Genomic DNA, 15514 nt, shown 5'->3' with positions numbered 1-15514 from the left:
TTATGTAGACACATCAAGTGTGAGGTTTTACTATACAATTCAAATAATCAAAATCTGAGTTGTACTGATATTTTTCCTGCACGATTGGATTGATCGAGGAGGGTTGAACAGTTCAATAAACTCACACAATTCGTCTCAAAAGTGAATTTCTGTCTTCTAAATTGTGTCCTATGTGAAGAATAAAACCTAAAAATATATGGTAATAAACCTTTCACTACATCGGAGAAAATATAACACACAGCTAGAAATTACAAAGAACTGAAACTGCTGTGTATTTAAATAACCACTCGTTTTTTATAATTCAAAGGATTGATGTGATTTTGTTTTCTTTTTTTGCCATATCTTAAAAAAAAGTGAATTTAAATACTTAAGTACTATACTCAAGAACAAAAACAAACAAACAAACATGATTGATTGGCATTGGAAACTGCGATGAATCCTTATTTTATAAGTTATACAAACGTAATGCTAATGAGTTCTTCCGTATATCTTTTTATATTTGAGTTCCCTCAAAGAAATGACTCAGCATGAAAACAGACCAAAGCAGTCATCCTCATATAGCATCTCCAAATCAATAATTACTTTCTTGTGTCAAACCAGTAACACAAACATGCCATAATGGTAATTTGTAAGTTTCAATCTTTGGACAAAAAAGGAGAAAAAAAGTGTTTCCCACAAAGAGAACTTAACAACTGATACTGTCATGTACTTATCTTGCTAAGATCTAGTTATTAGCAGCAGCTACACTCATGGTTAAAACTACAAAAGCTCAACAATCAGAGGTATTAACATGTCTCGCATTGTAGCTTTGAAGCTTTCTCCTCCAGAGAGTTGGATGCCGGGAGTGCCTCCTGCTGTACGTTCACCGCACTGCTGTCTGACATTACTGAAGCATGGATATCGTCATCCTGAGAAGACAACAGGAACCAGAACACACCCATATATAATTAGTAACATTAGTTTTACCGTGAGTACAAATTAAGAAGAAGAATTTGTGAAAAATTGAGCACAGAATTGTTAAACACAATCTGACATGACTAAAATTCATTGTCAGTGGCAAGGCTTTTACATTTAGTCCTAATTGAACAAAACTATAAACGTTTAACAACTGAGAACATTTCAAAGTGATCTAATAGAGGTCAAAATGCTCCAGCACTTTTAATAAGAAGAACTTTATGTACAATTTAGAACAACATGTTTTGGCTCGTGGCGTTCATCGGGGTTGGATGAAGGTTGATGTTCTTACTACAAGTGTTGCTGGAGCATTTTGACCTCTTCTAAGCTTTTCACTCTTCATGCCTCTTTCCAGAAAATCCCCTGCTTCTTCAAAAGCAATAACACCGACAAATTAGCTGTTTTGTTTGACAGTATTTCAATTCCGAATGAGGTGTCCAAAAAGGAAACAAATTAAAACCCAGGAAGAAAAAGATAAAAGGCGTGAATTGTGAAAATAGAAAAACAATCACAAAAAACATTCTACTCATAAAAGATGTGAAAACGCAGAATGCCTCTTTTGCCTCTTGTTTGGGGTTGACTTACTCTGTGTTTGACGTGACACACGTACGTGTCCCAACCAAAGCTGACAAGGTTGACATACATGACACGGAATTTGGGTGAGAGGAAGTAGAAGCTTAGCAACTGAGAGGCAGGCCAAACACACCAGTCCGTCTGTTGTAGGGAATAAAGCAGGTTAGCATAAACACACATACTTAAAACACAGTGTGAGTAGAGGGGGGAAGTCAGCTGAGCAGGTTTGGAAATCAACAGAGGACAGATGAAAGAAGATGATTAACACTGTCCCTGGCTGGGAAGACTGAACCAAGATTTCTCTTTTCCTATTCTGACAAGATGTGATTTAGAGGAATCTCTGGACATACGAAGTCTAGAAAGATATTAGGAAATATATTTTGCATTTGGTATTCTGTGCCAGGCTACAATTCTGAACACAGTTTCAAAGGACCCGTTAAATGATCAAAAAAAAAACAAGGAAGTTGTTTGATGCAAGCAAGGTGTAAATGTAGATAGTTTTACAAGACTTAAAAATGACTTGATCATGATGCTATGTGAAGAGCGCAAAAGAGTAGTACTGTAGCACCTCACCCAGAAAAAGGGAAAGTGAGATTCCTCTGAAGCCCGACCACAGAGGGAGCACTTTGAGTATATCCTGAACTGGACTTTCTGTTGATGGGCAGTAGACTAAGGGGAAGCCATCACCTTTGCAGAGTTTTTTAAGGTCATCAATAATCTCCTCAGCTGTAAAGTGCTAGACTGATGGCATGTTTCGCTAACTTGTCTTATATGTCTCAACCATGTGGCATGGAGGTCTAGGATAGGGTAGGCAAGGATGTTGGTTTCCATTTTTAAAGATGAGGAAATGACTCAGTTATGAAAGTATCACACTACTCAGACCACAAAAAGTTAATTTTACATTAGTGGCTCCATACACAAAAAAGTAGAACAATTAAGTAGGCTTGAGTTCTGGTCCTGATTTAATCTAATTAGTAAATGAGCTGGCACAAGTTGAGTTACATAGGTTTTCAAAGCATTTTGACCTCCGCTAGGGTCATATTTGTGATGAGTATAATCAAGATCTAAAAAAAAAAAAAAGAAAGGTTAGAAGATATTCCAACTTGGGGACTACATAATTGTGTTGTCCTTTTTGCAGATAATGTGCTTCTGTTTACATGAGCAGTCATTTCAGTGTGAGAGATATGTTGAATAGCTCAAACATCTGATGGAGGCTCAGAGATGATCTGCTGCTCTTTGCCATTGAAAGAAGCCAGATTAGAGGGACTCCCAAGTGGAGCCAAATGGTGTCGTGGAGAGAGACATCTGGACTACCATGCTCACCCTGCTGGCCTGGCAACCGTAAACTGGATAAAATGTAAGGATAGAATCAATTGGTTCATATGTGCCTGCTATAAACTTGTATCTCATTATTGTTGAGAAATGTCCCCATAATCTCAAAGTGTCAACTCTATTCTTGCCATAAAGGAAACTAAAATGAATAGCAAACATCACCTGGGTTTATCCTCAAAGGAAAATCAATGTATTTGCACAATTCTACACACTGCTGGCAGGGTAAGGATTAAAACAAAAAAACTGATGTGGCTCTCCCATGCCTTTTCACCTGCCCCCACCTTCCCTACACGGCTGCAGGCTGTGGGCTGATTAGGCTAATTGAGGCCACCTGAGCCTAATTGAAGAAGGAAGCCTTGACATAAAGGTAAACTCAAGCCAGAGTCCAAGAGAGAGGATAGTAGTGAGCAACAGCTTGATGTGAGGCTGTTTATTTAAACTAGTTGTTTTTCTAGCTTACCTAGGGCATTTGTTTTGCTAGTTTGTTATATTTTTGGTCAATGAATTAACAACTTTATTTTGAACTCTTTTTATTCCCTGCAAGTTTCTAACAGCCGCACAAAAAACCTTACAGTCGGCTACACAGTCTGATGCTCTAATTAAACTCTTTCTCTAAACCAGAGACAATAAAGTCATGTTAAGCTACAGTTTCAAATGTGAAAACTGTTAACGTAAAACTTCTCTCATCTGGTTGATAATACAAAGACCTTTGTGTAGTGAGCAATAATGTAACATGCACACTGATCAGATTACCCGATCTTTAGGTCAGATCCTAAGAGGTGTACTTGCCTTATAAAGTCCCCAGAACTTTCCTTTAAACTCGACCAAACCATCGTTAAAACTGTGTCCCTCCATCATCTCCATACCTGCATAAACACAGAAGTCTGTCAGTGCTTCATCAACACAAACTCAAGATTAGATCAGAGGCTGGAGGAATGTCAAAAATGTATATATTACTGACATTCAGGAAAATATCATCAGACAAATTTATCTCTAAGGTTTCTCTATGTCATTCAGCATGACCTCTGAATCTGTCTTGTGTTTGTCAGAAAAGTGATAACATGATCAGGGGGTGTGAATGTAAATCAAGGTCAACAAGAAGACAAACTGGCAAATAGAAACAAAAATAAAAAAATATGAAATCCTTCTCACCTACAAAATACACGAATGACAGCGAAGGTGAGCCAATAATCTGGTCAATCAGAACCTTCTTGCCCACTGTGCTCAGAGTTTTTCCGACAAACCTCTTGTCTATCCAGGCATACCAGTAGTGCAGCGGAGGACCAATGACGAAGCCACACACCAACATGCGACCTTAAGTGGGGACAGAAATAAGAGGACAGAGAAGGAAGTTAGAGATATATTATATGGTCAAAAAAGTTAAGTATAAAACAAGAGCAACAAGAGCAATAAATACTTCATTGATCTTGAGGGAAATGCAGTATTTCAAATTAAAATGTTTAACAACCTCTTAAACAAGTTTTTTAAACTGTTTTTATGGATACTTATGGATCACATGAAAAAATCTTGTTTTGAGGAATTTAACCCCATGCCAGCTGCATCTGACTATCTGTCTGTTTTGAGTAAGGCAGTGGCTGCGTTTAATAGATCCGCAGCAGATTCTCTACCTTCTATTGCCCAGTAATTTCCTCTTTGTCAAATTAAACAACAACCCACACACAGTGTCAAACTCTGCCTACCACGAATACAGAAAAGTTTTAAAGAATGCAGATGTCTTCCATCACTATTAGGACCTTAATAATCCTCTATATGTGTTGTGAGCATCATTCAATGAAATGTATCTATCAAGAGCTATATATTCTCTGATGTTACAAAGCACAGTCAGCATTTTCAGCAGTTCAGTCCTGGTTGGAGCAAGGCATCAGGAACCAGGGTTGTAGAACTATTCAGACATTGACATCTGGCGGGGTTCACCTTTCTCTCTCCCTCACCTGTCCGCATCCAGTCATAGACTCTGTCCGGCTTTGTTTGATTTTCCCACTTCTGCAGCAGACAGTCTCCCAGCCCCATTAGGAATCCTCCGCTCACGGTGTTTGTAAGAAGCAAGTACTTCTCACTGAACACTGTCTGCAAGGAAGACCTTATCCCCATCATAAGCCCTTTACCTATCCGAGGAATCATGGTGTTTAGACCTCAGAGAAAGCTCTGACATCTGCGAGAGAAAGGAGCTCTATAGCAACAAGAACCTGCTTTTGGCCCCTGCAAAGGACCTTCAGGGTTATTTACAAAAGCTTGCTGAAAGCTTTACATGAATAGTCTTAGAGAAGACTGATATAGACACGGTAGACTGTAGCCACACCTCTTACAAAGTGGCTTCAAAATAAACATAGACAACAAAATACAACAAATATTGTGCGGCCCTGCTGCACACATCCACTGGCTCCCCCCATGGCTTTTTCATCTCACAGAAATGATTCACTCCATATACAGATGACTGCAGAAGCATCATGGCAATCATATTCTCCTCTTTTTCTTGTTTTCTTTTTTTGGAGTTTGTGTCAAAGTGGAACAGAGTCAAAGTCACTCACCAAGAAAGCTACATTTCCTTGGGCTTAGGAAAAATATATGTACGTCTCTATTTATAAATCCACCATCAAAAGAATGAAGACTTGTTCATTCATTTGCTAGATCAACATTTGCCTCAAAGTCATCGGTACATACTGTAGGCCCTCTCTCTTCTCATGTGTGATCAGTAAATACTCAAAAAGGCTCTCTCAGTTCTTCACACTGCTTAGAGTGGCTGCCCTCAAGGAAACCTGTATAAGTGAGTTTGTTTAACTTCTAAACCCTGTTTTGCCTGCGACAGCGACCAATCACTGAGTGGATGTGTCAGAGCTTTCTACAACTGAATCCAGAAAAGACTGAGGTGATTGTTTTTGGCCCCAAACAGGAAAGGTCAGAGGTCAGTGCTCGTCTTGAATCCATGTCCTTAAGAACAACCAATAAAGCCAGAAATCTTGGTGTGATTATGGACTCAGATCTGAAATTCAACAACCACGTTAAGATGGTAACAAAATCAGCTTACTACCATCTGAAAAATATTGCAAGAATCAAAGGTTTTCAGACCAAACAGGATTCAGAGAAACTTGTTCATGCTTTTATTTTCAGCAGGCTGGATTATTGTGTTTACAGGCCTCAGTAAAAAAAATCAGTCCAACAGTTGCAGCTGATCCAGAACGCAGCAGCCAGAGTCCTCACCAACACAAAGAGGGTGGAGCACATTACACCTGTGCTTCAATCACTGCACTGGCTGCCTGTGTGTCAGAGGATCGACTTTAAAATCGTACTACTGGTCTATAAAGCATTGAATGGTCTTGGCCCTAAATACATGTCAGATCTACTTGTAGAATATAAAACATCCTGACCGCTCAGGTCCTCGGGAAGAGGTTTACTCAGAGTTCCCAGAGTCAGAAGCAAACAAGGTGAAGCAGCTTTTAGTTACTACGCTCCTCACCTGTGGAACAAACTGTCTGAACACATGAGGACAGCTGCCACACTCAGCTCCCTTAAATCAGGCCTTAAAACTTTATTATTCACTCAGGCTTTCCATTAGAAATATACTTCCTGCCTTACACCAACAAATTAAGTTTTTGAAAGGTGTTACCTTATCGATTATTTTTACATTCTTCTGTCTTTTAATGTCTTTCTTTTGCACTGTTTTCTTAATTTCTGTTGCACTCTTTCCTAAAGCTTTGTTTGAATGTTTTTATTTCTGTAAAGTACTGTGAATTGCCTTGTGTCTGAACAGCACTACATAAATAAACTTGCCTTGCCAATCTCCAGATGTCTCTGGGTTTACAAATCCCAATCCTGTTACTCTGTGGCATTTTAATATAAAATCCTTATTACTGCCAGATTACTGCCCTTTGACTGCATGTCCTGTCTACCTGGCTGTTATCTATCTGCTGTTTGCCCTGTTTGGACACTTATCAGGAGAGTACCTCTGCTGCAGATCCTTCGCTTATTGTTCTGACAAACACCTGGAGGCGGCAGTAAACAGCTTTAAAAAATATTAACGAGAAAAAGTGAATCCTCTAGCTGCTGCTCGTTTTATTGTGGGTCATAAGAGCTAAATTAACCGTATTTTAGTTTTAAATTACTTACATTTATACTACAGTCTCATACAACATTTCCATGTCCTTTACCTGCAGTGATCTTCATCTCATTTTATCCAACATTTCTGATTTCACAATTTTTTACTTTGAAAAAACTTAAACCTCTCAAACACAAGTTGAAGGTTTAACCCTTTTATACATTTGAATCAATGAAAGCAATATAGCTTACAGTTCATTTTCAGAGTATTAAGAGTCACTGTCCTCTTATCAGTTAATTTACTGCTCAAAGACTAAAAACAAATATTGAGACTTCTTAAACACCCACTTCACACAAACGTTCTTAGCATAGTTTGATCCCCTGCAAATAGTTCTGCTTGCTTTGCTTTCAGTTTGAGCTACTTCATCACAATTAATCAATATCTGAAATTAATGCAGCCTCTTTTCATCTAGATTATTCACATGCTATTTTGTCCCTTTAGGCACACCGTAGAAAAGCCTCTGCAGTTTCTACCTGCAGTCACAGTGATTAAAAAGAACACTGCTGCCTCTTTAAATGCCTCCTACAACATATTAAATGAAAGCCTTGAAATACTTTGAAAACAATCTCTCTCATATAGTTCTATTTGTTTTATTATTATTTTGAATACCATGTATTTTAATAGCTCCATGGAAACTGAAGTGCAACATTAAAAAAAACATTTCATCATCATACAAAACCATGTAAGGACCTCATGGCTTATGCTTGTCTTTTAAAGTTATTCACTTAATGTAATATTCTTCGCTTACATTTTGAATTAAAAATTTTCTTTAAAATGTATTACATCATTAATTAACAGCAGTGCTATGATAAATATAAATATTGCTCCATTGAATTATCTTTCAGGTTTAATTTATTTTTATCGCGATAAAATGAATAACCTAACCTGCCATAATGTAGAATAGCTCATAATCTAAGCTGCTATGAAGTATAAATGAAATTACAGTCACTAGTTTTATACAACATTTTGTTAACTTAATATCTGCAACATGTCACAAATCAAGTACACGCACGCACGCACGCACGCACGCACGCACGCACACACACACGCACACGCACGACTCAGTTAGAGGATCTTATATGTAAAAAAATTAATACACCCATGCAGTTATTTCACAGGAGCAGATCGATTATTTGGCATTTAGCAAACCTCTACGTATTAAGGCAAAGCTAATATTGGTTAATATGATATCATTCTATTATTATTTCAAGAATTCAAACAATGTCACAGGATATGTCAGTAATGTCTCCTTGTCACAGTTTGCACAGTACCAACACAAAACGGACAGATTTTTTAAAAGTTTTTAAAATGAATTGTTGAGTGGTTTGTTGAACATTGTGTTAATAATAGCAGTTAGTAGCTCATGTTAAGGTTGTATTAAATGGTATTCGATGATTTACCATTATGGGCAGTGAAACAGCTTTGAATCCCTGAATGCACATCATTCAGATGGAGACGCACGGAAACTCTATAGACATGAAGGCAAAGTGTTCCAGCACTTCTCCTTCTTTTTTCACAAAGTCCTGAGTTCAGACAGAGTCACACATCAAAGCTCAAAACGTCTGTATGAACAGACTAAACCAGCAGATTCTTCTTTGTCCTTGAGTTTTACCAACAAGCACCAACTCCCTCTCTACGCTTTCTGTTCCACAGATTTGGATTCTGGGAGCTTCTCTTGCTGTGCATCTACATCACTGCTCTCTGGTGACTCTGCAGTTGGGGGGCTGTCAACCTGTGGACACAACAGAAATACACATTAGTTCAACCAATAGCCCTTCATCACTTTTAACTATGAGCAAGTATAGTAGTGGAGAGTTTAGGTGAATATATAAAGAGCCCCTAACGTGACTAGCAAAGAAGAAGAGGGTGTTTTCATGACACACATTTCTGCAGCCTTTTAATCACACCTGGTACGCCCAAACTCTCTTTCTGACATTCCAGGAGGTTTTTAATCTAGAGCTCAGGAACATGTGACACCATTTGTAGTGATCAGATCTTCCCTCCTATTGGAAAATGTTGTTACTTCCTGCTGGAGTTGAATAAAACCTCAGTACAGCCAATCAGAGTGATTCCTTTACCAACCAGGCTGACGCTGATCCAACAAGTTGAGTCGTCTGATAAAAAGGCCAACGAGGGCTGATGGCTAGCGACGGAGTTGGCCACAGTTTAGAAGGACACTTCAATGACAGTCTTTTTCACAACTAGATAAAAGTTTTAAATCGGGCCATAGTACCAGTTATTTTAAAACCCACATATTCAGTGTAAAAAGATGATACAACACAGAATGTCCCTTTAAATTCCTGTGTGGCTGACTTACTCTGTGTTTGAGGTAGGACAGGTACGTGTCCCAGCCTAAGGTGATAAAGTTCATGTACAGTACTCGGAATTTGGGTGACAGGAAGTAGAAGTTGATCATCTGAGCAGCAGGCCAAACACACCAGTCTGCCTGTTGAAAAGAAGGCACATTAGCATGAACAAACCTGGATGGATTACTCAGAGCAAACACCTCCGAGGAAAACAAGCAAGAGTACATTCTAAGATGATTATGTTTAAGAGAGTTGTCACTGTAACACAGTGATTCATGAGGATATGTTTGGCTCATTACTTTTCAGGAATTTCCTGTCGTTTCATAAAACCTCCTTTGAAGAAATTAGTAAGTGGAAGATGTAAAACATAATGAAAACACAGAGTATTGATTAACTGTGTGAAAAGTGACGTGCCGTCGATTGGTATGTGTTGGGTTGTTGGTTTAAATGCTATGTGGTGTCTTTACCCCTGTGTGTTATTAAAACCCTGAGTTAGCTGGTTTTGTCTGCTTCATTTAACCAAACCGATGTTGTCCTAAAAAGAACAAAGAATTATGCGATTCAGTATCTTTATCTTCTACATTAAGAAAGCTTGAAAACACAAAATGATGTTTGGACTGATGTTCACTTTCCAAATGAATCTTTGCATCTTAACAAGCACTAAAGTCCACTTCAGTTCAGAGTAAAGCTTAAACTGCAACTTAACTGACCAGCCAACTTCTCCTCTCTGGATGATAAAGTGAGTAACAAAGTGATGTACATGTACACTGGTCTGCAGGTCAGTGTTTGACAGGTGGACTTGCCTTATAAAGTTCCCAGAACTTGTCTTTAAACTCCTTCCACGCCTCTGGTAAAGTGTGTCCCTCCATGACGTCCATACCTGCAATAAACAGAGGTGTTTGTCAGATGTGCGTAAGAAGTGTGTTCCATTAAAAACAATTTCAGATAAGGTCAGAGGCTGGAGGAGTGCCAGACTCTTACAATATAACTGATGTGTATCTTCTTACACCTTTACGTCTTTTAGTTCGACCTTTGACTCTTAAGACACGTCACTAGTCTCCTGTGTGTCATTAAGAAACTGCTTCTAAAGCGAGCACACTGACAGAAGTTCAGACGTGAATGTGTTCAGCCATGGTAGGAGAAACCAGACTTCTTACTAACAGTGCATTTTGAAATCCTTCTCACCTATAAAATACCATAACGCCAATGTTGGTGAGGCGATCAGCTGGTCCACCATCACTTTCTTCCCAACTGTTTTCAGAGCGTTGCCCACATATACTCTGTCCAGCCAGCCGTACCAGTAGTGCATCATTGGACCCAGGGAGCAGCCAACCAGAAACATGTGACCTTTGGGCAAAAAGAAGGAACACTAATAAGCCCGCTATTAAAAAAAAAAAAAAAAAAAGAAGAAATCTTTTTAAATGACTAAACCTTTTTTTTTTTTTAATTCTACTGGAACATATTGGCCAGCAGCACCTTGCTTGGCTGTACATTTATATTACGTATTACATTTCCTGTTCTTCTGGTACCTCCTCACTGTTTTTATTAGTCTTGTTTGTAATACTTTCATGCCCTCTTTTAACAGTGCTGTTCTGTCCAGATAAACTGCTCTAAACTACTACTTTAGTGGGGTTTGATATGCATGTATTTATGTCCCATGTACAGACGCTGTAGTCCTTAATGCAGACACTGTGGGTTTAAATCCAACCTTGACTTTACACCACATGTCCTCCTCCACTCTGTCCTCCCAACATTTCCTGTCTCACTTCAGTGGTAATATCACATAAAGGTAAAAAAAAAATCATGTTTTTGTAAAAAAAAAAAAAAAAAAAAAAAAAGATTACTCCAATGAGTGTCATATATGTTCGTTATTAAAAGTGTCTGAACAATTGTTGAATCATGCTGTCCTAAAGTTTAAAAACACAACATTCCCATTATGACATTCAGAGGTGTGTAAAGACAATGGGTGTTGTGGCACCACAGGTGAAAAGGCTTTTATTCTATTCTGTCATTAAGGTTACATGCTTTGAGGTCCTGTGAGTTTAACTGCTGCTGTAAGAGCTGTGTTATGTTTTTCTTTTTGCTTTTAGATGGTGTTGATTCTTACAGAAACATTTACATTTACAACAGCTCAGTATCCACTAAATGCCTTCCTACATAAACACTACACTGAACCTGAGACCAGTTCTTCAGTTCTGGCTCTGACAAGGCAACAGCACCATTCCAACAACATTTATCCTTCCTCTCTCTCTCTCCTCCTCACCTGTCCTTTTCCAGTTGCGGACTCTGCCTGGCTCCTTGCGTGTCTCCCGGCTCTGCTGGAGCACGTCTGCCAGTGCCAGCATGCCTCCTGCACTCAGCGTGTTTGTGAGCAGTAGGTTCCTGCCTTGGAAAAACGGACGCCAGAAGAACCGTATCCGGACCATAAACTCTTTACTCCCCGGTGGAAGCATGATGTTTGGACTGCTGCAGAGAGAGTACTGTCATCTGTAGGACAAACAGAGCAGTGTGATATAGCTGGATGTATTTCACCGTGACACATTTTAAGGCTCGGTCTTTAGATTCAGAGTTGCTCTGTATATGATACAGGCTGAATCCTTGTTAGACGCTTAATGAGAGACAGTCATAAATGGAAACATTAAGTAACTATTTAAGTTTGTAAAAAAATGACTTTTCTAAATAAAACAGAAGAAATTAGTCACAAAAGTCACACTCAACAATTACATTTCAAACCCTGGGTGAAATCTTGATTCATAAAAAGAAAAATATATATATATTTATGACACAATTAAGATTCTAGTTGTAAATTGTTTTGAATGATTCCTTCTTGGTTAATTCAGAAATGTTAGCCAAGAAGACTGTTGTGGTGTTCTTGTAAAATGAATATCATTGTCAATACAAATGGAGGTAATAACAAATCAATAAATGCTTTGCAATTCACTACATCCGGTCATTGTGATCCCACGTGCAACTGAATGAAAACAGATTTCATTCAAGGTCAAGTTGCTGCAGAGATAACTCTCACTGTCTCCGGTTTAATGAGCGATCGTATTATTTATCTATCTATGACTGATTTACCTTCACCCTAACCTGACCTCAACCTGCCATCAGCGCTTTAGGAAACATAACCACACTAAGGTGTCTCAGATAGTTCAAGAAAATCTTTGACACAACTTACCTGACTCCTTATCGCAATTACAGAAGAGAAACGTTGTTATTACAGCAAAGGAAACTGTGTCCGAGCAGGTTCAACTTTGACACAAGACCGGTTTAAAAGAAAGTAAAACGACTGTGTTAGCGCCGCCTGCTGGTCTGGAGGTACAGTTGTTATGTTCAGCTCAAATCAAACGGGCTTTAATCGACATGGAGTTTATGAAAACTTGTATTTAGAGACAACACCCTTCACTAGACTGACTAGATACAGCAGGGCTGCTTTGCGCTCCACTTTCTTTACATTTACATAGAGAGAGCTGGGCATCTTGTCACACTTTTCACGGATATTTTCAGGGTTAGTTGCCACATGTGTAACCTAACTATACTCCAAGAAAGCTTGAGTGCATGACTTTGGTTTAGTTATCAAAATAAACCTTTTATCTCCTCAAATATGTGCAAAATATACAGAATAGAACTGTAGTAACTCATATGAGGCTTCTTAAATGTACTGATGCACATTGAAGGAGATTTATTATTATTTATTTCGTTTCTGGCGAAACAGTGTGCAGTTCAACTTCACCATGCAGACCACAACATTTAAACCTGTCCTGTCCTGGGCTTTAGGTTCTTCAATAGTAACAACAGAGCAGTGCTGCCACCTAGTGACCAGCTGTTGAACTTGTTTTCATTACGCGAAGTTATTACAGAACATAATTAACAATCAAATGTTTATGACATAAAATGTATTTTTTTACTTTTATGTTCTGAAAATATCAAAACTGTTATCACCTCAAATTTACTAAAGAACTATAAGTTGCTCATTCAATGGTTATAATTTTAGACAGCGCCCTCTAGTGTTGGAGATATAAGTGACAACATGCCCCACTCCCCCCAACATTTATGGATGATCCTAGTGCTCAAAAGTCAACCCTGCACGGAGGGAACTAATACAGAAATGAGCCATTTATAGGCTACCAAATGTGTCTTTTGAACCAGACTGTTAAATAAGCGTATTTCTTCTGTTAAAATACTTAAACTTGGGATAAAGGCCCGTTTCCACACAGCAGTCTGGTACGGATCGGTACAGTTTGGTTCGATTAAGCCCGATCCCGTTTGCGTTTCATAGAGCTTGTTGCAGTTTTCAGGCAGCCTTTAATGGACACTCAATGAATTACAGTTTTGTGGTTCGGGCATCTGGTCCGGATGCCCCCATGACGCCTCCCTAGGGAGGTGTTCCGGGCATGTCCCTCTGGGAGGAGGCCTTGGGGTAGACCCAGGACACGCTGGAGAGACTATGTCTCTCGGCTGGCTTGGGAACGCCTCGGGGTCCCACCGGAAGAGCTGGAGGAGGTGTCTGGGGTGAGGGAAGTCTGGGTGTCTCTGCTTAGACTGCTGCCCCCGTGACCCGGCCCCGGATAAGCGGTAGAAAATGGATGGATGGATGGCCATGGATTGATGGTGGTCATTTTGATTGGTTACATTTGAGTTAGAGGCAGTGACTGTTCTATCCATTCTAGAATTCTGCCTTTTTTTCCAGAGCGCCCATACAGGAACTCCACTGGTCAATGGCGCTATCCAGGTGAATAATATGCTCACACCAGACCACCACGAAGGTCTGTGGAACAGCATCACCAGCATGGCATGAACAATCCAATGGTTCATTTGCAGCAGGAGAGGGATACGAGCGCGTATGCCGAGCACAAGAGTAGAATTGACCAGAGCATGCGCCAGAAGGCACAGAAGAATCTGCAAGAGGAGGTCAACAGGAGACTCCAGTGTGAAGAGGAGAACAGGAAGTTCCGAGAAGAGTTAAAGAACTTCAATCTGTTCTTTAACGCACAGCAGGACTTGTATAAGAACAAGACCAAAGAGGAGCTCCTCGCAGTAGTGGCAGCTCAAAACAGCCAGCTGCAGGCCGAGAAGAAGAACAATAAGGAGCTTGTGAATAAAGTGGAAGAGCTTGAAAAAGATCTAAAACTCCACAGAGGACAACTCACACAGCAGAAACGCAAGTTGGAAGAAGTCCAAAATGATTTTGATTATCAAGGCAACTTGCTGCTGATAGAATTGTATAGGGCTGAAGACCTGGACAAAGAACTGAAAGAAGTTAGGCAAACGCTTCATGAGACACTTAAATAATTACCACAAAATCAATGACGCATTTATATTGAATACATTTTATCAGATAAATTAAGTTAAATGTGCATGACTACAGAATCATTTATTAGTGTACCGGGTCATATTGCTGTTGGTGATGTTTAACGTGATCTTTGCGTGCTGTGTGAATACAGTATAGGATTATTAAAATATGTGTACAGGCTGATAATAATTATGCTCCCCCATGCATAAGACTAAGGTCTGGTGACAGGTCTGTATGCAGCCTGTAGTGGACACTTGATGAATTGCAGTTTTTTGGCATTTTCAATTAGGGGGGGGACAGAGGTTACATCATCTGTTGTTGAATAGTATAGCAGGACATCTATGTAGCCTTTGTATCAAACTTATGACTGATTTCAGCAGCTAGAAACAAATAGTAGGCCACTTCCCTGGCCTATTGATTTTTTTTTTTAAATAATCTTAAACGTACTTAACTCATCAAGAGATATAATACTGTTAAAAATTGTCATGTTGGGTTTTTTTTTTGCATAAAAGTCAATATTTTTCATACGGAAAAAACAAGTCTATCCATCTAACCCTTGTTCTAAATTATTTCTTTATTTATATAGATTTGTTTTTGTTGTGACATTTTTTAAATAAACATTAGGCTATAAGGTGTGTGTTAGTGATCGGTGATAGTGGTTGCTGCTGACCTCCTGATCAATAATTGAATCTTTCCAGCAGTGGCCATCAATAATAAATGAAAGGTTGAGAATTTGAGAGGGGCGTTTCAGGACAGTTGTTACGGTGTGGTTTTGGATTCGTCATTTGGGTTGTCAATCTTTTTTTAAGGGCGGCCTAAATCCCGCCCACCTGTCATTCATTTAACGTCAACGGTCCACGCTGCGTAAAGTTGACGAAGTTACAGATGTTCAAGAGAATTGTACCGCCTTCAAAACAAAATTATTTAAAACCTCGCGCTCAG

At 39.1% G+C, this 15514-nt stretch overlaps 2 protein-coding genes across 2 annotated transcripts; both read right to left on the bottom strand.

Moving 5' to 3' along the window:
• Nucleotides 1-785: 785 nt before the first annotated feature.
• On the bottom strand, nt 786-5001 carry LOC306828562 (mpv17-like protein 2; the record flags this gene model as incomplete). Its single annotated transcript, XM_079351082.1, has 5 exons — nt 786-908; nt 1540-1668; nt 3649-3725; nt 4012-4173; nt 4812-5001. 5 exons carry the CDS (start codon nt 4999-5001, stop codon nt 786-788), a joined length of 681 nt encoding a protein of 226 aa, XP_079207208.1.
• Nucleotides 5002-6913: 1912 nt separating this feature from the next.
• Nucleotides 6914-12796, bottom strand: mpv17l2 (MPV17 mitochondrial inner membrane protein like 2). Its single transcript, XM_079351453.1, has 6 exons — nt 12458-12796; nt 11543-11766; nt 10465-10626; nt 10079-10159; nt 9291-9415; nt 6914-8705 (listed from the first exon to the last, which is right to left on the bottom strand). The coding sequence occupies exons 2-6, from the start codon at nt 11730-11732 to the stop codon at nt 8607-8609; spliced, it is 657 nt and encodes a 218-aa protein (XP_079207579.1). The 5' UTR covers nt 11733-11766; nt 12458-12796; the 3' UTR covers nt 6914-8606.
• Between the last annotated feature and the right edge of the window lie 2718 nt (nt 12797-15514).

Source organism: Symphodus melops (assembly GCF_947650265.1).
Source record: "Symphodus melops genome assembly, chromosome: 8".
Taxonomy (NCBI): domain Eukaryota; kingdom Metazoa; phylum Chordata; class Actinopteri; order Labriformes; family Labridae; genus Symphodus; species Symphodus melops.
Note: the sequence above shows the minus strand (reverse complement) of the source record. Positions and strands in the feature narration are given on the sequence as shown.